The sequence below is a fragment of the Phocoena sinus genome, chromosome 1 (assembly GCF_008692025.1).
Source record: "Phocoena sinus isolate mPhoSin1 chromosome 1, mPhoSin1.pri, whole genome shotgun sequence".
Lineage (NCBI taxonomy): Eukaryota > Metazoa > Chordata > Mammalia > Artiodactyla > Phocoenidae > Phocoena > Phocoena sinus.
In genome coordinates, this window is record NC_045763.1 from 58,059,611 (window position 1) to 58,081,918 (window position 22,308).

A 22,308-nucleotide genomic window follows, 5' to 3' on the forward strand; every position below is an offset into this window, starting at 1 on the left:
CTTGGATTGGAAGAATCAACATTGTGAAAATGACTATACTACCCAAAGCAATCTACAGATTCAATGCAATCCCTATTTAACTTCCAATGGCATTCTTCACAGAATTAGAACAAAAAATTTTACAATTCATATGAAAACACAAAAGACCCCAAATAGCCAAAGCGATCTTGAGAAAGAAAAGCAGAGCTGGAGGGATCAGGCACCCTGACTTCAAACTATACCACAAAGCTACAGTAATCAAGACAGTATGGTACTGGCACAAAAACAGAAATATATATCAATGGTACAGGATAGAATGCCCAGAGATAAACCAACGCACATATGGTCATCTAATTTATGACAATGGAGGCAAGAACATACAATGGAGAAAAGACAGCCTCTTCAATAAGTGGTGCTTGGAAAACTGGACAGCTACATGTAAAGGAATGAAATTAGAACACTACCTTATACCATACACAAAAATAAACTCCAAATGGATTAAAGACCTAAATGTAAGACCAGACACTATAAAACTCTTAGAGGAAAACATAGGAAAAACACTCTGACATAAATCACAGCAAGATCTTTTTTGACCTACCTTCTAGAGTAATGGAAATAAAAACAAACGGGACTTAATTAAACTTAAAATCTTTTGCACAGCAAAGGAAACCATAAACTAGACAAAAAGACAACCCTCAGAATGGGAGAAAATATTTGCAAATTAAACAACAGACAAAGGATTAATCTCCAAAATATACAAACAGCTCATGGAGCTCAATATCAAAAGAACAAACAACCCAGTTAAAAAATGGACAGCAGACCTAAATATACATTTCACCAAGGAAGACATACAGATGGCCAAAAGGCACATGAAAAGATGCTCAACATCACTAGTTATTAGAGAAATGCAAATCAAAAGTACAATGAGGGGACTTCCCTGCTGCTGCAGTGGTTGGGACTCTGCCTGCCAATGCAGGGGATACGGGTTCAAGCCCTGTTCTGGGAAGATCCCACATGCCACAGAGCAACTAAGTCCATGCACCACAGCTACTGAGCCTGCACTGCAGAACCCACGAGCCACAACTGCTGGGCCTGCATGCCACAACTGCTGAGGACCGCGTGCCTAGAGCCCGTGCTCTGCAACAAGAGAGGCCACCGCAATGAGAAGCCCATGCACTGCAACGAAGAGTAGCCCCCACTTGCCATGACCAAAGAGAGCCCGTGCACAACAACAAAGACCCAACACAGCCAAAAATAAATAAATAAAAATTTGAAAAACCAACCAGAAAAAGCACTACAATGATGTATCACCTCATGCCAGTCAGAATGGCCATTGTCAAAAAATCTAGAAACAATAAATGCTGGAAAGGGTGTGGTGAAAAGGGAACCCTCCTGCACTGTTGGTGGCAATGTAAATTGATAAAACCACTATGGAAAACAGTATGGAGGTTCCTTTAAAAACTAAAAATAGAACTACCATATGACCCAGCAATCCCACTACTGTGCATATACCCTGAGAAAACCATAATTCAAAAAGACATGTACCACAATGTTTATTGCAACACTATTTACAATAGCCAGGACATGGAACCAACCTAAATGTCCATCGACAGATAAATGGATAAGGAAGATGTAACACATATATACAATGGAATATTATTCAGCCATAAAAAGAAAGGAAATTGAGTTATTTGTAGTGAGGTGGATGGACCTAGAATCTGTCATACAGAGTGAAGTAAGCCAGAAAGAGAAAAACAAATACCATGTGCTAATACATATATATGGCATCTAAAAGAAAAAATGGTACTGATGAACCTAGCTGCAGGGCAGGAATAAAGACGTAGACATAGAGAATGGACTTGAGAACACGGGGTAGGAGGGGGAAGCTGGGGTGATGTGAGAGTAGCATCAACATATATACACTACCGAATGTAAAATAGTTAGCTAGTGGGAAGCAGCAGCATAGCACAGGGAGAACAGCTCAGTGCTTTGTGATGACCTAGAGGGGTGGCATAGAGAGACTCAAGAGGGATGGGATGTGAGGACGGGTGTATACATATTTCTGATTCACTTTGTTGTATAACAGAAACTAACACAATATTGTGAAGCAATTATACTCCAATAAAGATCTATTAAAAAAAAAAGTCCTTGTCTGCTTTTGCACCATCTCAGTCATCTTTTCATCTGTTTCTATTAACTGATTTTTCTCAGTTATGGCTCACATTTTCCTGCTTCTTTACGTGACTAGTAATTATTTTTATTGGAGGCTGTACATCATAAAATTTACAGCATGAATGACCGGATTGTGTTTTCTTCCAAACAATACAGTTTGAAGTTTGTTTTATCAAGCAGTGAACTTATGTTCAGATTATCTTGCTTTTTAAATTAGCTTTTTCTAAAGTGTGTGAAGGTAGGGGTCTAGACTAGATAGAACAATTTAAGTATGAATGTATCTGATAATAAAGCTCTCAAATATATACAGTAAAATTAATAAGCCTAGAGAAAATAGAGACAAATCCATAATCATAATTAAAGATTCTAACAATACTCTCTCATTAGTTGATAGAACAAGTCAGCAAAAACTCAATAAAAATGAAAGATTTGTAAAACACTATCAATCAATTTGACATAATTAACATCTAAAGAATACTGCACTAAATAATAGAATACCCCATCTTCTTGAATGTGGAATATTCATCATATGCTGGGCCATAAAACAATTCTTAATAAATTTCAAAGGGTAGAAATCATATAGAATATGTTCTCTGACCACCATGCCGATGTTAAATTAGAATTCAGTAAGAAAAGATGAATAAAAAATTACTAAAAACTTGGAAACTAAACAGTATACTTTTAACTAACCTAAACATCAAAGAAAAGCCCACATGGAAAATTAAAAATTATTTGGAACTGAATAATAATAAAAACACAAGATATCAATATTTGTAAGAGGCAGGAAAATTTATAGTATTAAATGCCTATCTTAGACACGAAAAAAGATGTAAAATCAATGATCCAAACTTCCATCTTAAGAAGCTACAAAAAGAAGAGTAGATTAAATTCAACGAAGAAAAACATAAAAGTAAAAATGAAAATAACTGGTTTTTTTTTAAAAAGACCAAAACATTGAGAAAATCATTGAAACAAGAAGATATTTTTGAAAGGATTACTATAATTGAAAAAGCCCCAACCAGACTAATAAAAAAGAGAGAAAAGTCAAAAATGACCAATATCAAGAATGAAATAGGAGATACCACTATAAATCCTACAGATATCAAAACAATTTAAAGAGAGGATATTATAAACAACTTTATGCATATAATTTCAACAACATAGACAAAACGGGTAAATTCCTCACAGATTACCAAAACTGATACAGGTAGGAATAGAATAACCCTATATTTGTCAAAGAAATTAAATTTGCAATTTGAAAACTTTCTGTAAAGAAAACTCCATCCCAGATGGTTTCACTGGTAAATTTTATGAAACATTTAAAGAAGAAATAATACACAAAAATTTTTGAAAACAGAGAATGAGGGAAGACTTTCAAAACTCATATTATAAGTCCATCATAACACTAAAGAACTTCAAAGGAACAGAAAATTACAGAAAAATATGTTGCATGAGACTAGTCACGAAAATTCTCAATAGAGTATTAGAAAATTGAATTCAACAGTATATAAAAAGGATAATATATCATAACCAAGTGAAGTTTAACCAGAGGAATTCAGTTTGTTTTAACATTTTAAAATCAAGCACTGTAACTGGCCACATTGACAGATTAAAGGAAAAAATTACGTAATTGTTTTAATAATTTAGGAAATGTTTTGAACAAAATTCAACACCCATTTATGTTTAAAAATGTCTAGCAAACTGGAATGAGAAGGAAATTTCCTCAAACCAGTAAAAGGCATCTATAAAAAACTATACTTAACATCTCATTTAACAATGAAATACTGAATTCCTTTATCCTAAGTTCAGAAACAAGACAAAGACATTTGCAACCTTGGGGCAGGCAAAGATTTCTTAGAGAAGACATGGAAAGTATTTACTACAAAAGGAAAAACTGATAGATAAGACTTCATCAAAATTAAAAACGTCTGCTCAACAACAGACAAATATATAAGTTATAGGCTTAAATAAAATAGTTGTATCTTTCAAAGAGCTTGTACCCAGAATATATTTTTTAAAAAAAAGCTCCTACTACTTGATTTTTTTTTAAAAAGACAACTCAATTTTAAAATGCACAAAGAACTTGACCAAATATTACACAGAAGAAGATATACAAATGACAAAAAAAGTTATTAAAAAGATTGCCAACGGCAGGCATTATCAAGAATGCGGGGCTTCCCTAGTGGCAGTGGTTAAGAATCCACCTGCCAATGTAGGGGACACGGGTTCAAGCCCTGGTCCGGGAAGGTCCCACATGCCGCCGAGCAACTAAGCCCATTCACCACAACTACTGAGCCTGCACTCTACAGTCTGTCAGCCACAACTACTGAGCCCGTGTACCACAACTACGGAAGCCCACGTGCCTAGAGCCCATGCTCTGCAACAAGAGAAGCCACCGCAATGAAGAGTAGCCCCCGTTCAGCAATGAAGACCTACCGCAGCCAAAAAAAAAAAAAAGAAGGTGGAGCAACTCCTGTATATTTCTTGTGGGATTGTAATATGGTACAAATAATCTGGAAACGTATTTTGCAGTTATACATACATCTATCCAAAGACCCAATAATTCCATTTCTAGGTATTTATCTAAGATAAATTAAAACATATATCCACAAAAAGAAACACAAAAATGGTCATAGCAGCTTTATTCACAACAGCTCAAAGATGTACGGGTGTCCATCAGCAGGTGAATGAATATACAAATTATTATGGTATATTCATAAAAAGGAGTAGTACTCAGGAAAAAAAATGAACTACTATACATATCAATGTACAAAAAATGAACTACTATACATATCAATGTAGATGAATCTCAAAAACATTATGTTAAGTAAAAGAAGCCAGACACAAAAGAATACTTACTATACGAACCCACTTATATGATATACCAAAACAATTTCTCTATAGTGATAGAAATCAGCTTAATGTCTGTCTATAAGGGTGTACATTTTGACTGGAAAACAGCAGAAGGGAACTTTTGGGGTTGGTAAATATAGTTTCTGTCTTGATTACAGTATTAGTTATATAGGCTTATACATTCTTAAATATATCAAATTATGCAGTTAAAATATATGTACTTTATTATATGTAAATCTTACCTCATTAAAAAATTTCCTACTATATTTCTATTTCTTAGATATATTTAAAGAAGTGATCTACCACCAGTTTTGTTTTTAAAACATCAAAATTTACAGTACTCAGTAAAATTTTAATCTTATAACTCTAATTATGGGATGAAAAATTTATATATATGATAAAAATTTTAAAACATCAACCTAATGTGAGATAAGAAACATAGTTTTTCAATATTCTTAGAGGTAAGTAAGGAAAAAGGTTTACATCCATTTGTCACACATGCAATTTTGTAACCTAATTTTTTGATGTAGAAGATCAGTTTTGACTTGAAGGATCAAGAAAGATTTCTTAAAGGAGTTGGCCCTAAGCCATACTTGAAAGCTAGGCATTAAAATTGAAAAGTTGAATTAGATAATCTCTCAAATCCTACAAAATATTTTGTGAATCTATGAGATGGGATTTGTAGCAATAAGAGTATGTAATAGGCGGTCGGCGGGAAGATGGCGGAAGAGTAAGACGTGGAGATCGCCTTCCTCCTCACGGATATACCAGAAATACATCTACACGTGGAACAACTCCTACAGAACACCTACTGAAGGCTGGCAGAAGACCTCAGAGCTCCCAAAAGGCAAGAAACTCCCCACGTACCTGGGTAGGGCAAAAGAAAAAAGAAAAAACAGAGACAAAAGAATAAGGACGGCACCTGCACCAGTGGGAGGGAGCTGTGAAGGAGGAAAAGTTTCCACACACTAGGAAGCCCCTCCGCGGGCGGAGACTGCGGGAGGCAGAGGGGGGAGTTTCGGGACCGCGGAGTAGTGCACAGCGACGGGTGCGGAGGGCAAAGCGGGGAGATTCCTGCACAGACGATCGGTGCTGACCGGCACTCACCAGCCCGAGTGGCTTGTCTGCTCACCCGCCGGGGCGGGCGGGGCTGCGAGCTGAGGCTCGGGTTTTGGTTTTGGACGGAGCTCAGGGAGAGGACTGGGGTTGGCGGCTTGAGCATAGCCTGAAGGGGTTGGGGCGCCACGACTAGCCGGGAGGGAGTTCGGGGAAAAGCCTGCACTGGCCGAAGAGGCAAGAGACTTTTTCTTCCCTCTTTGTTTCCTGGTGCGCGAGGAGAGGGGTTTAAGAGCGCTGCTTAAAGGAACTCCAGAGACGGGCGCGAGCCGCGGCTAAAAGCGCGAACCCCAGAGACGGGCGCGAGCCGCGGCTGAGGGCGCGAGCCCCCGAGACGGGCGCGAGCCGCGGCGGGAAGCGCGAGCCCCAGAGACGGGCGCGAGCCGCGGCTGAAACCGCGGACCCCAGAGACGGGCGGGAGACGCTGGGGCTGCTGCTGCCGCCACCAGGGGGGCTGTGTGCGAGCACAGGTCACTCTCCGCGCCCCTCTTCCGCGGAGCCTGTGCAGGCCGCCACTGCCAGGTTCCCGGGATCCAGGGACAACTTCCCCAGGAGTACGCACGGCGGGTCTCAGGCTGGTGCAGCGTCACGCCGGCCTCTGGTGCAGCGTCACGCCGGCCTCTGCCGCAGCGTCACGCCGCCTCTGCCGCCGCAGGCCCGCCCCACACGCAGTGCCCCTCCTTCCCCCATCCCCCAACCCCCGGCCTGAGTGAGCCGGAGCTCCCGAATCAGCGGCTCCTTTAACCCCGTCCTGTCTGAGCAAAAAAACAGACGCCCTCCAGCGATCTGCGCGCAGGGGCAGGGCCGGGTACAAAGCTGAGCTCCTGTGAGCTGTGAGAGCAGGGAGGAGAGGGGGAGGTCTCTCCCGGCAGCCACGGAGGCGGCGGATTGAAGCTCCACGATCAACTTGATGTGCCCTGCATTGTGGAATACCTGAATAGACAGGGAGTGATCCCAAATTGAAGAGGGGGAATTTAGGAGCGAGATCTGTGATTTTTTTCCCTTTTCCTCTTTTTGTGAATGTGTGCGTGTATGCTTCTGTGTGAGATCTTGTCTGTATACTCTTGCTTCCACCATTTGTCCTAGGGCTCTATCCGTCCATGGTTTTTTTTTTTTTTTTTTTTTAAAAATTTTTTTTTTTAATAATTAATTTTAATTGTAATAACTTTATTGAACTTTACCTTCGTTCTTTCTTTCTTTCTTTCCTTCCCTCCTTCCCTCCTTTAGACAGCGAATCACCCCAGGTTGAGGGGGTGGTCTCTGGGAGCAGGATTTATGATTTTTCCCCCTTTGCCCCTCTTTGTGAACGTGTATGTGTATGCTTCTGTGTAAGATTTTCTCTGTATAGCTTTGCTCCCAACAGTTGTCCTAGGGCTCTATCCGTCCATGGTTTTTTTTTTAAAAAAATTTTTTTTTCTTAATAATTAATTTTAATTGTAATAACGTTATTGTACTTTACCTTCGTTCTTTCTTTCTTTCTTTCCTTCCTTCCTTCCCTCCTTTAGACAACAAATCACCCCAAATTGAGGAGGTGGTCTCTGGGAGCAGGATTTATGATTTTTCCCCCTTTGCCTCTCTTTGTGAACGTGTATGTGTATGCTTCTGTGTAAGATTTTCTCTGTATAGCTTTGCTTCCAACATTTGTCCTAGGGCTCTATCCGTCCATGGTTTTTTTAAAAAAAAATTTTTTTTTTCTTAATAATTAATTTTAATTGTAATAACGTTATTGTACTTTACCTTCGTTCTTTCTTTCTTTCTTTCCTTCCTTCCTTCCCTCCTTTAGACAGCGAATCACCCCAGGTTGAGGAGGTGGTCTCTGGGAGCAGGATTTATGATTTTTCCCCCTTTGCCTCTCTTTGTGAACGTGTATGTGTATGCTTCTGTGTAAGATTTTCTCTGTATAGCTTTGCTTCCAACATTTGTCCTAGGGCTCTATCCGTCCATGGTTTTTTTTAAAAAAAAATTTTTTTTTCTTAATAATTAATTTTAATTGTAATAACTTTATTGTACTTTACCTTCGTTCTTTCTTTCCTTCCTTCCTTCCTTCCCTCCTTTAGACAGCGAATCATCCCAGGTTGAGGAGGTGGTCTCTGGGAGCAGGATTTAGGATTTTTCCCCCTTTGCCTCTCTTTGTGAACACGTATGTGTATGCTTCTGTGTAAGATTTTCTCTGTATAGCTTTGTTTCCAACATTTGTCCTAGGGTTCTATCTGTTCTTTTTTTTTTTTTTTTTCTTTCTTTCTAAATATTTTTTAGTACAATAACTATATTATACTTTATTTTATTTTTACTGTATCTTCTTTCTTTCTGTCTTTTTTCCTTCTTTCCCTCCTTCCTTCCTCCCTTCCTCCCTCCCTCCCTCTCTCCTTTCTTTCCTTCTTTGCTTCTTTCTTCCTTCCTTCCTTTCCTCCTTTCCTCCTTTCCTTCTTTCTTTCCTCAAACTTCTACTAATTCTCTCTACATTTTCTCCTTCTTTCCCTCCTTCCTTCCTTCCTTCTCCCCTCCCTCCCTTTCTTTCCTTCTTTGCTTCTTTCTTCCTTCCTTCCTTTCCTCCTTTCCTTCTTTCTTTCCTCATACTTCTACTAATTCTCTCTACATTTTCTCCTTCTTTCCCTCCTACCTTCCTTCCTTCCTCCCTCCCTCCCTCCTTTCTTTCCTTCTTTGCTTCTTTCTTCCTTCCTTCCTTTCCTCCTTTCCTTCTCTCTTTCCTCAAACTTCTACTAATTCTCTCTACATTTTCTCCTTCTTTCCCTCCTTCTTTCCTTCCTTCCTCCCTCCCTCCCTCCCTCCTTTCTTTCCTTCTTTGCTTCTTTCTTCCTTCCTTCCTTTCCTCCTTTCCCTCTTTCTTTCCTCATACTTCTACTAATTCTCTCTACATTTTCTCCTTCTTTCCCTCCTTCCTTCCTTCCTTCCTCCCTCCCTCCCTCCTTTCTTTCCTTCTTTGCTTCTTTCTTCCTTCCTTCCTTTCCTCCTTTCTTTCTTTCTTTCCTCATACTTCTAATAATTCTCTCTACTTTTCCTCCCTTTTACTCTGAGCCGTGTGGATGAAAGGCTCTTGGTGCTCCAGCCCAGGAGGCAGGGCTCTGCCTCTGAGGTAGGAGAGCCAACTTCAGGACACTGATCAACAAGAGACCTCCCAGCTCCACATAATATTAAACGGTGGAAATCTCCCACAGACCTCCATCTTAACACCAGCACCCAGCTTCACTCAACGACCAGCAAGCCACAGTGCTGGACAACCTATGCCAAACAACTAGCAAAACAGGAACACAACCCCACCCATTAGCAGAGGAACCCCACCCACCAGACCTAACAAATGAAGAGGAAATAGGCAATCTACCTGAAAAAGAATTCAGAATAATGATAGTAAGGATGATCCGAAATCTTGGAAGTAGGATGGACAAAATGCAAGAAACAGTTAACAAGGACCTACAAGAACTAAAGATGAAACAAGCAACGATGAACAACGCAATAAATGAAATTAAAAGTACTCTAGATAGGATCAATAGCAGAATAACTGAGGCAGAAGAACGGATAAGTGACCTGGAAGATAAAGTAGTGGAAATAACTACTGCAGAGCAGAATAAAGAAAAAAGAATGAAAAGAACTGAGGACAGTCTCAGAGAGCTCTGGGACAACATTAAACGCACCAACATTCGAATTATAGGGGTTCCAGAAGAAGAAGAAAAAAAGAAAGGGACTGAGAAAATATTTGAAGAGATTATAGTTGAAAACTTCCCTAATATGGGAAAGGAAATAGTTAATCAAGTCCAGGAAGCACAGAGAGTCCCATACAGGATAAATACAAGGAGAAATACGCCAAGACACATATTAATCAAACTATCAAAAATTAAATACAAAGAAAGCATATTAAAAGCAGCAAGGGAAAAACAACAAATAACACACAAGGGAATCCCCATAAGGTTAACAGCTGATCTCTCAGCAGAAACCCTACAAGCCAGAAGGGAGTGGCAGGACATACTGAAAGTGATGAAGGAGAAAAACCTGCAACCAAGACTACTCTACCCAGCAAGGATCTCATTCAGATTTGATGGAGAAATTAAAATCTTTACAGACAAGCAAAAGCTGAGAGAGTTCAGCACCACCAAACCAGCTTTACAACAAATGCTAAAGGAACTTCTCTAGATAAGAAATGCAAAACAAGGAAACGACCTATAATAACGAACCCAAAACAATATAGAAAATGGGAATAGGAACATACATATCGATAATTACCTTAAATGTAAATGGACTAAATGCTCCCACCAAAAGACACAGATTGGCTGAATGGATACAAAAACAAGACCCTTATATATGCTGTCTACAAGAGACCCACCTCAGACCTAGAGACACATACAGACTGAAAGTAAGGGGATGGAAAAAGATATTCCATGCAAATGGAAACCAAAAGAAAGCTGGAGTAGCAATTCTCATATCAGACAAAATAGACTTTAAAATAAGGACTATTAAAAGGGATAAAGAAGGACACTACATAATGATCAAGGGATCGATCCAAGAAGAAGATATAACAATTGTAAATATTTATGCACCCAACATAGGAGCACCTCAATACATAAGGCAAATACTAACAGCCATAAAAGGGGAAATTGACAGTAACACATTCATAGTAGGGGACTTTAACACCCCACTTTCACCCATGGACAGATCATCCAAAATGAAAATAAATAAGGAAACACAAGCTTTAAATGATACATTAAACAAGATGGACTTAATTGATATTTATAGGACACTCCATCCAAAAACAACAGAATACACATTTTTCTCAAGTGCTCATGGAACATTCTCCAGGATAGATCATATCTTGGGTCACAAATCAAGCCTTGGTAAATTTAAGAAAATTGAAATTGTATCAAGTATCTTTTCTGACCACAACGCCATGAGACTAGATATCAATTACAGGAAAAGATCTGTAAAATATACAAACACATGGAGGCTAAACAATACACTACTTAATAATGAAGTGATCACTGAAGAAATCAAAGAGGAAATAAAAAAATACCTAGAAACAAATGACAATGGAGACACAACGACCCAAAACCTATGGGATGCAGCAAAAGCAGTTCTAAGGGGGAAGTTTATAGCAATACAAGCCCACCTTAAGAAGCAGGAAACATCTCGAATAAACAACCTAACCTTGCACCTCAAGCAATTAGAGAAAGAAGAACAAAAAAGCCCCAAAGCTAGCAGAAGGAAAGAAATCATAAAAATCAGATCAGAAATAAATGAAAAAGAAATGAAGGAAACGATAGCAAAGATCAATAAAACTAAAAGCTGGTTCTTTGAGAAGATAAACAAAATAGATAAACCACTAGCCAGACTCATCAAGAAAAAAAGGGAGAAGACTCAAATCAATAGAATTAGAAATGAGAAAGGAGAAATAACAACTGACACTGCAGAAATAAAAAAAATCATGAGAGATTACTACAAGCAACTCTATGCCAATAAAATGGACAATCTGGAAGAAATGGACAAATTCTTAGAAATGCACAACCTGCCAAGACTGAATCAGGAAGAAATAGAAAATATGAACAGACCAATCACAAGCACTGAAATTGAAACTGTGATTAAAAATCTTCCAACAAACAAAAGCCCAGGACCAGATGGCTTCACAGGTGAATTCTATCAAACGTTTAGAGAAGAGCTAACACCTATCCTTCTCGAACTCTTCCAAAATATAGCAGAGGGAGGAACACTCCCAAATTCCTTCTACGAGGCCACCATCACCTTGATACCAAAACCAGACAAGGATGTCACAAAGAAAGAAAACTACAGGCCAATATCACTGATGAACATAGATGCAAAAATCCTCAACAAAATACTAGCAAACAGAATCCAACAGCACATTAAAAGGATCATACACCATGATCAAGTGGGGTTTATTCCAGGAATGCAAGGATTCTTCAATATACGCAAATCTATCAATGTGATAAACCATATTAACAAATTGAAGGAGAAAAACCATATGATCATCTCAATAGATGCAGAGAAAGCTTTTGACAAAATTCAACACCCATTTATGATAAAAACCCTGCAGAAAGTAGGCATAGAGGGAACTTTCCTCAACATAATAAAGGCCATATATGACAAGCCCACAGCAAACATCATCCTCAATGGTGAAAAACTGAAGGCATTTCCACTAAGATCAGGAACAAGACAAGGTTGCCCACTCTCACCACTCTTATTCAACATAGTTTTGGAAGTTTTAGCCACAGCAATCAGAGAAGAAAAGGAAATAAAAGGAATCCACATCGGAAAAGAAGAAGTAAAGCTGTCACTGTTTGCAGATGACATGATACTATACATAGAGAATCCTAAAGATGCTACCAGAAAACTACTAGAGCTAATCAATGAATTTGGTAAAGTAGCAGGATACAAAATTAATGCACAGAAATCTCTGGCATTCCTATATACTAATGATGAAAAATCTGAAAGTGAAATCAAGAAAACACTCCCATTTACCATTGCAACAAAAAGAATAAAATATCTAGGAATAAACCTACCTAAGGATACGAAAGACCTGTATGCAGAAAATTATAAGACACTGATGAAAGAAATTAAAGATGATACAAATAGATGGAGAGATATACCATGTTCTTGGATGGGAAGAATCAACATTGTGAAAATGACTCTACTACCCAAAGCAATCTACAGATTCAATGCAATCCCTATCAAACTACCACTGGCATTTTTCACAGAACTAGAACAAAAAATTTCGCAATTTGTATGGAAACACAAAAGACCCCGAATAGCCAAAGCAATCTTGAGAACGAAAAAAGGAGCTGGAGGAATCAGGCTCCCTGACTTCAGACTATACTACAAAGCAACAGTAATCAAGACAGTATGGTACTGGCACAAAAACAGAAAGATAGATCAGTGGAACAGGATAGAAAGCCCAGAGATAAACCCACGCACATATGGACACCTTATCTTTGATAAAGGAGGCAGGAATGTACAGTGGAGAAAGGACAGCCTCTTCAATAAATGGTGCTGGGAAAACTGGACAGGTACATGTAAAAGTATGAGATTAGATCACTCCCTAACACCATACACAAAAATAAGCTCAAAATGGATTAAAGACCTAAATGTAAGGCCAGAAACTATCAAACTCTTAGAGGAAAACATAGGAAGAACACTCTATGACATAAATCACAGCAAGATCCTTTCTGACCCACCTCCTAGAGTAATGGAAATAAAAACAAAAATAAACAAATGGGACCTAATGAAACTTCAAAGCTTTTGCACAGCAAAGGAAACCATAATCAAGACCAAAAGACAACCCTCAGAATGGGAGAAAACATTTGCAAATGAAGCAACTGACAAAGGATTAATCTCCAAAATTTACAAGCAGCTCATGCAGCTCAATAACAAAAAAACAAACAACCCCATCCAAAAATGGGCAGAAGACCTAAACAGACATTTCTCCAAAGAAGATATACAGAATGCCAACAAACACATGAAAGAATGCTCAACATCATTAATCATTAGAGAAATGCAAATCAAAACTACAATGAGATATCATCTCACACCAGTCAGAATGGCCATCATCAAAAAATCTAGAAACAATAAATGCTGGAGAGGGTGTGGAGAAAAGGGGACACTCTTGCACTGCTGGTGGGAATGTGAATTGGTTCAGCCACTATGGAGAACAGTATGGAGGTTCCTTAAAAAACTACAAATAGAATTACCATATGACCCAGCAATCCCACTACTGGGCATATACCCTGAGAAAACCAAAATTCAAAAAGAGTCATGTACCAAAATGTTCATTGCAGCTCTATTTACAATAGCCCGGAGATGGAAAGAACCTAAGCGCCCATCATCGGACGAATGGATAAAGAAGATGTGGCACATATACACAATGGAATATTACTCAGCCTTAAAGCGAAATGAAATTGAGATATTTGTAATGAGATGGATAGACCTAGAGTCTGTCATACAGAGCGAAGTAAGTCAGAAAGACAAAGACAAATACCGTATGCTAACACATATATATGGAATTTAAGGGGAAAAAATGTCATGAAGAACCTAGGGATAAGACAGGAATAGAGGCGCAGACCTACTGGAGAACGGACTTGAGGGTATGGGGAGGGGGAGGGGTGAGTTTTGACAGGGCGAGAGAGAGTCATGGACATATACACACTAACAAACGTAGTAAGGTAGATAGCTGGGGGGAAGCAGCCGCAAGGCACAGGGATATTAGCTCGGGGCTTTGGGACAGCCTGGAGGGTTGGGAGGGGGAGAGTGGGAGGGAGGGAGACGCAAGAGGGAAGACACATGGGAGCACATGTATATGTATAGCTGATTCACTCTGTTATAAAGCAGAAACTAACACACCATTGTAAAGCAATTATACCCCAATAAAGATGTTAAAAAAAAAAAAAAACTACAAATAGAATTACCATATGACCCAGCAATCCCACTACTGGGCATATACCCTGAGAAAACCAAAATTCAAAAAGAGTCATGTACCAAAATGTTCATTGCAGCTCTATTTACAATAGCCCGGAGATGGAAAGAACCTAAGCGCCCATCATTGGACGAATGGATAAAGAAGATGTGGCACATATACACAATGGAATATTACTCAGCCTTAAAAAGAAATGAAATTGAGATATTTGTAATGAGATGGATAGACCTAGAGTCTGTCATACAGAGTGAAGTAAGTCAGAAAGACAAAGACAAATACCGTATGCTAACACATATATATGGAATTTAAGGGGAAAAAATATCATGAAGAACCTAGGGATAAGACAGGAATAGAGGCGCAGACCTACTGGAGAACGGACTTGAGGATATGGGGAGGGGGAAGGGTGAGTTTTGACAGGGCGAGAGGGAGTCATGGACATATACACACTAACAAACATAGTAAGGTAGATAGCTAGGGGGAAGCAGCCGCAAGGCACAGGGATATAAGCTCGGGGCTTTGGGACAGCCTGGAGGGGTGGGAGGGGGAGAGTGGGAGGGAGGGAGACGCAAGAGGGAAGACACATGGGAGCACATGTATATGTATAGCTGATTCACTTTGTTATAAATCAGAAACTAACACACCATTGTAAAGCAATTATACCCCAATAAAGATGTTAAAAAAAAAAAAAAAAAGAGTATGTAATAAAATTAGGGAGAGGTAATAAAAGCTAGAACCTGGAAAGTATAAATGGCACTGGAAAGGTGGGTCTGATTATGAGAGAATAATTCAATGAGGGGACAACGGAGAGGAAAGGGCCAAAGGTAAAGGTCTACACCTTTTTCTTTCAGGTTCCTGGTCTGGACTCTCTTGCTACTCATATGTTTAGTGCTGTAAACTATATAAAAATGTCTTCTGATCAGTGATAACTCAGTCTAGATATTGCAATTAGAAATAATAACATCATTTGATTTTTTAAATTATTTGAGCTTAACTAAAAGTGATTATTTTTAAATACCTTTTTTAAAGTACAAAATCGTTATTTCAAAACAAAACCATGTTTTTTTACAAAAGATTTTTAGTATATAATGTATTAAATACCTTTTAAAACAGGAAGCTGACGATAAGCTGCAAGTTTTGGCTGAAATATATTTTCCATTATAACTCGTTCCATAAAAAATAAGTCCTGTTGGAACTTATCAGATTTCAATACTGCCTCTGAGTTGTCTTCTTCTTCATCATGGACTTTAGCCAGAATTACATTTTCAATATCCATTAGAGAACTACCTTCACTAACTGTAAAATACAAATATGATGCAATGCTAAAATAATTCAAATAATATTAGCTGGTTTGTACATTCTAAAGATTTAAGAAATGACATTTTGCCACCACTATTTGTTTTCCTCCAGTATTTAACAACTTCAATACACATTTATTGAACATCTTTTACAAACCAAGCACATAAAAGATATACGTAAATTATCTCATTTTGGAATTCTTAACCACTCAAAAAATGTGTGTTTTCCAGAAAATAAGCAATGATAACTCATAAGGTAATTTGTATCTCTATATATTTTTATTCAAACTGAAATAAAATTATTAGCAGTCTTCAGATAAAGGTTTGATTTGATTATTGCTTTATAGGAACAATAAATTAATTTTTATTGATTTTATTTTTATTGATGCTATAACAAATTACCAAAAATTTAGTGGACCAAAACCATACAAATGTATTATCTTAGAGTTCTGTAGGTTAGAGGTCTGACTCAGGTCTCACTGGGCTAAAACAAAAAAGTTAATAGGGTTATGTTCCTTTCTGAAGGCTCTAGAGGAGAATTCATTTCTTTGCCTTTTCCCACTTCTAGAGGCCACCAGCAACCCTTCCTCTATCTTCAAGAGACAGCAATATTGCATCTCTCTGATAGTCTCCTGTCATTACATTTCTCTCTGACCAGAACTAGAAAAAGTGCTCCAATTTTAAGTACCCGTGTGATTAGTTTGCGTCCACTCCAGTAACCCAGGATAACCTCCTTCTCTGAAGATCCTTAATGTAATCACATCTGGAAAGTCTCTTTTGTCATGTAAGGTAATTTATTCACAGGTTCCAGAGATTGGGATGTGTATATATTTGGGGAATGATTATTCTGCCTACCACATTACTTAGTAAAAAAACAGAATGAAGGGGAATCCTGCATCCATGAAGATGGAGTAGACACTTTTTCTTATTCCTTTTCTAAGTACAACTAAAAACCCTGGACATCATATATAAAACAAACATAGGAAGCCTTTGAAAACTTTGATAAAAGGAGGCAAAGCAACAAGAGAGCTCAGGAAACAAGGAATGACGACACAGTGGTGAGTTCCCTGGATTCCTTATTGCTACATATACTCCAGACAAACCTCCTCTCTCTAGCCAAAAGACCAGGAAAAGAAAAACCTTGCAAGAGAAAAAAAAAAAAACTTTTAGAATATAACCATTCCACTCCAGACAAAAACACAGAGAAAAAATTGTAGCCCCACCCATTCCACAAATTCCACTAGCCAAGTGGGGAGCCTAGACTTCCATCCTTGCCAGGCTCTAATAAGGCATCCCAATCTCCTAGCCTTCCAGTGGGTGTGGTGTCAGAAAAGGATCAGTAAGGAGCCAGGACTTTCAATCCTAACAAAAATAATAACTGTGCTGCCCTTTCTGCAATGTCAGTGGAGACCAGTTGGGGAACATGGAATTCCACACCTATCTGGCAGTAACAAGATGTCCCTTCTTCTCCTCAATAGAATAGTCAGAGTTGGACTGGTAGAGTCAGAACTTACAGAACTGCCCCAAAGTAATAAAGCCAAGTCCCAATCCATGGTGTCAGGGAGTGGTAATGAGGTGCTCTTATCCCTCCCAGTCATACAGGTATCAATGGAAATCAGAGCTCCCCACCTGTCCCTGCAAAACAGTAATGAGGAGATGATCCCCTCCCTCACTGTAATTGAAGGTCAAGTGGAGAACATGGATTTCTACAAAACCCCACTTCTACTCCCACCTGGCAGTAATGGAGCAGTAAATTCCCCTGTCAAAATAGTGTCAAACAAAGCCTGCTAAAAAGGAAGGTTTAGAGAAGATCCAGTTCTCATGACATAATGCCCAAAATTTCTAAATTTCAACTGAAAGTCACTCATCATAAAAAGACCCAAGAAAATCTCAACCTAAATGAAACAAAGAAAAAACAAATAAAATCAATAGATGCCAACCCTGAGATGACAGAGATATGTGAATTACCTGACAGTTTAAGGCAATCATCAAAAAAATGTTTCAAGCATTTATGAACACATTTGAAACAAATGGAATAATAGAAAGTATTATCAAAGAAATTAAAAATCTTAGTAAATCAATTCAAGAACCAAACGGAAATTTTAGAACTGAAAAATGAAATAATCAAAATTTTAAAATTCAATGGATGGGCTGAACAGCAAAATGAAGGGGACAGAGGAAAGAATTAGTGAATTTGAAGAGAGAACAATAGAAATTACCTAATCTGAAAAACAGAAAGAAAATAATCTGAAAAAAAAACCAAAAAAGAACAGAGGCTCAAAGGCCTGTGGGACTATAACAAGATATCTAACATTCATGTCATTGGGGAGAGCAGAAACAGGATGAGACTGAAAAATGTACTTGAAGAAATAATAGCTGAAAATTTCCAAAATTTAGCAAAGAATAATACACAGAATCAAGAAACTCAGTGAATTCCAAAGAAGATAAACCTAAAGAAATCCACACCAAGACATCATACTCAAATTTCTCAAAACTGAAAACAAAGTAAACAAAAATACAGAAAGCATTAAAGAAGAAATGATGTCTTATACATAGAGAGAAATAATTTGAATAACAGCAGATTTGTCATCAGAAACCATGGAGGCCAGAAGGAGGTGGCACACATATTCTAAGTGATGAGAGAAAATAACTTTCAACCAAGAATTCTATATCCACTAAAAATATTTTATAGGAATAAAGGTGAAATTAAGATATTCTCAGATGAAGAAATACTAAGAGAATTTGTTGCCAGTAGATCTTCCTTAAGAATGGCTAAAGGAGAATGGCTAAACAAGAAGGAAATTATTTTTGAAAAGAATTTTGGAATATCAGAGAGAAAAACAGAATGTGGAGAGTAAAAATATAGGTAAATACAATTTCCTTCTCTTCAGTTTTCTTAAATATGTTTGATGGTTGATATAAAAATTATAACTAGCTGATACAGTTCTAATGTTCAAATACTCCATTTAAATATTTAAAGGAAATATTTAGGGCAAACATATAAACAGGGGAGAGTGAAAAGATATAAAGGGGGGGGAAGATTTCTACACTTAAACTGGTAAAATGTCAACACAAGTGGACTGCAATATGTAGAGCATCCACTAAGAAAAGCTCCACAAAGAGATAAACTCAGAAATACCATATATATATTAGAATGGAATTGTGAAAAAAAAAAAAAGAGTTACCAACAGGAAGACTGAAAGTGGGGGAATGGACAAAGGTATTCCATTCAAATAGAAATTAAAAGAAAGCTGGACTAACTATACTTATATCAGACAAAATAGACTTTAAAACAAAGACTATTACAAGATACAGAGAAGGGTATAATATAATGATAAAGGGATCATCCCAACAAAAAGGAAAACACTTGTAAATATATATATACACTCAACATAAGAACATTTAACTACATAAAGCAAATACAAATACACATAAAGGGAAAGATTTTATAATAATTTAACAAGAATTATTATAATTGTAGAATAATATAACAATAATACATAATTGTATAATAATAGAAAGGGACGTTTACACCCCACTTACATCAATGGACAGATGATCCAGACAGAAAATCAAAAGGAAACATTTGGCTTATACAACACATCAGACCAGATTGTTTAATAGGTATACAAAACATTCATCAAAAAAACAGCAGGATACACATTCTTTTCAAGTTCACATTGAATATTCTCCAGGGTAGATCACATGTTAGTCCATGTACAGGTTTCAGTAAATTTAAGAAGACTGAAATCATATTAAGCATCTTTTCTGGCCACAAAGGTATGAGACAAGAAGTCAACTACAAGAAGAACCTGGAAACACAAACATGTGGAGTCTAAACAACATGCTAGAAAACAACAAATGAGTTACTGAAGAAATCAGAGAGAAAATCAAAAAATACCTCGAGATAAATGAAAGTGGAAATACAACATTGCAAAATCTATGGGATGCAACAAAAGCAGTTCTCTGAGGAAAGTTTATAGTGATACAAGTCTATCTCAGGAAACAAGAAAAATCTCAAACAATTTAAAATTACACCTACAGGAACTAGAGAAAGAAGAACCAACACCCTCACACAGTTACTAAAAGGAAGGAAATAATAAAGATCAGAGCAGAAATAAATGAAATAGGCACTAAAAAACAATAGAAAAAAATCAATGAAACTAAGAGCTGGTTCTTTGAAAAAATAAACAAAATTGATAAACCTTTAGCCAGACTTTTCAAGAAGGAAAAAGGGCTCAAATAAATAAAATCAGAAATGAAAGAGGAAAAGTTACAACCAACACTACAGAAATATAAAGTATTATAAGAGATTATTATGAACAATTACATGCAAACAAATTGGACAGCCAATTTGTTGTTTAGAAGAAATGGATAAAGTCCTATAAATACACAAACTACAAAGACTTATCATAATAAAATAGAAAATCTGAACTAACAGATGACTAGTAAGGAGATTCACTAATTAAAAACCTCCCAACAAACAAAAGTCCAAGACCAGACAGCTTCACTGGTGAATTCTACCAAATATTTAAAGAAGGATTATTACCTATTCTTCTCAAATTATTCCAAAAGATTGAAGAGGGAACACATCCAAATACATTCTATAAGGCCAACATACATACCAAAATCAAAGACAGTAAAAACAAAAAGAAAACAATAGGTCAACATCCCAGATAAACATAGATGCAAAAATCCTCAACAAAATATTAACAAACAAAATTCAACAATACATTAAAAGGATCATACACCATAATCAAGTGGGATTTATCCCAGGCATGCAAAGATGGCTCAATATCTGCAACTCAGTCAACATGATACACCACATTAACAAAACAAAGGATAAAAATCATATGATCATTACAATAAATGCAGAAAAAAGTTTTGATAAAAGTTAACATCAGTTTATGATAAAAACTGTCAACAAAGTGGTAATAGAGGGAACATACTTCAACATAATAAAAGCCATATATGACAAACCCTCAGCTAATATCATACTCAAAGTGAAAAGCTGAAAGCATTGCCTTTAAGATCAGGAAAAAGACAAAGTTGTCCACTCTTACCACTATTATTTAACGTAGTATTAGAGAGACCTTCAAGATGGCAGAGGAGTAAGACGTGGAGATTCCCTTCCTCCCCACAAATACATCAGAAATACATCTACATGTGGGACAACTCCTGCAGAACACCTACTGAATGCTGGCAGAAGACCTCAGACCTCCCAAAAGGCAAGAAACTCCCCCACATACTCGGGGAGGGCAAAAGAAAAAAGAATAAACAGAGACAAAAGGATAGGGATGGGACCTGCACATCTAGGAGGGAGCTGTGAAGGAGGAAAAGTTTCCACACACTACGAAGCCCCTTCACTGGTGGAGACGGGGTGGCATGGGGAAGCTTCAGAGCCATGGAGGAGAGCACAGCAACAGGGGTGCGGAGGGCAAAGCGGAGAGATTCCCGCACAGAGGATCGGTGCCGACCAGCGCTCACCAGCCGGAAAGGCTTGTCTGCTCACCCGCCTGGGCGGGCGGGGCTGGGAGCTGAGGCTTGGGCTTCGGAGGTCAGATCCCAGGGAGAGGAATGGGGTTGGCGGCATGAACACAGCCTGAAGGGGGCTAGTGCACCACGGCTAGCCGGGAGGGAGTCTGGGGAAAAGTCTGGAACTGCCTAAGAGGCAAGAGACCATTGTTTCAGGGTGTATGAGGAGAGGTGATTCAGAGCACCACCTAAATGAGCTCCAGAGACAGGCGCGAGCTGTGGCTATCAGCACGAACACCAAAGATGGGGATAAAATGCTAAGGCTGCTTCTGCAGCCACCAAGAAGCCTGTGTGCAAGCACAGGTCACTATCCACACCTCCCCTGCCGGGAGCCTGTGCACCCTGCCACTGCCAGGGGCCCATGATCCAGGGACAACATTCCTGGGAGAACACAGAGTACACCTCAGGCTGTTGCAACGTCATGCCAGCCTCTGCCACCGCAGGCTCGCCCCACATTCCATACCCGTCTCTCCCCTCAGCCTGAGTGAGCCAGAGCCCCCTAATCAGCTGCTACTTTAACCCCATCCTGTCTGAGAGAAGAAAAGACGCCATCAGGAGAACTACACGCAGAGGCAGGGACAATTCCAAAGCTGAACCACAGGAGCTGTGCGAACAAAGAAGAGAAAGGGAAATCTCTCCCAGCAGCTTCAGGAGCAGCGGATTAAATCTCCAGAATCAACTTGATGTACCCTGCATCTCTGGAATACCTGAAGAGATAATGAATCATCCCAAAATTGAGGCAGTGGACTTTGGGAGTAACTGTAGACTTGGGGTTTGCTTTCTTCTGCATCAATTTGTTTCTGATTTTATGTTTATCTTAGTTTAGTATTTAGAGTTTATTATCATTGGTAGACTTGTTTATTGATTTGGTTGCTCTCTTTTTTGTTTTCTTATACATAGATATATAGATATTTTTTTCCTTTTTCTCTT

General features: G+C 38.3%; 1 protein-coding gene across 1 annotated transcript in view; it reads right to left on the reverse strand.

The window, feature by feature from the left end:
• The window catches only part of WDR78 (WD repeat domain 78), a 129,093-nt gene that overhangs the window by 41,172 nt on the left and 65,613 nt on the right, over positions 1–22,308 (reverse strand). The window contains 1 exon segment of the mRNA XM_032614983.1: positions 15,647–15,841. Coding sequence (XP_032470874.1) covers positions 15,647–15,841 — 195 coding nt within the window.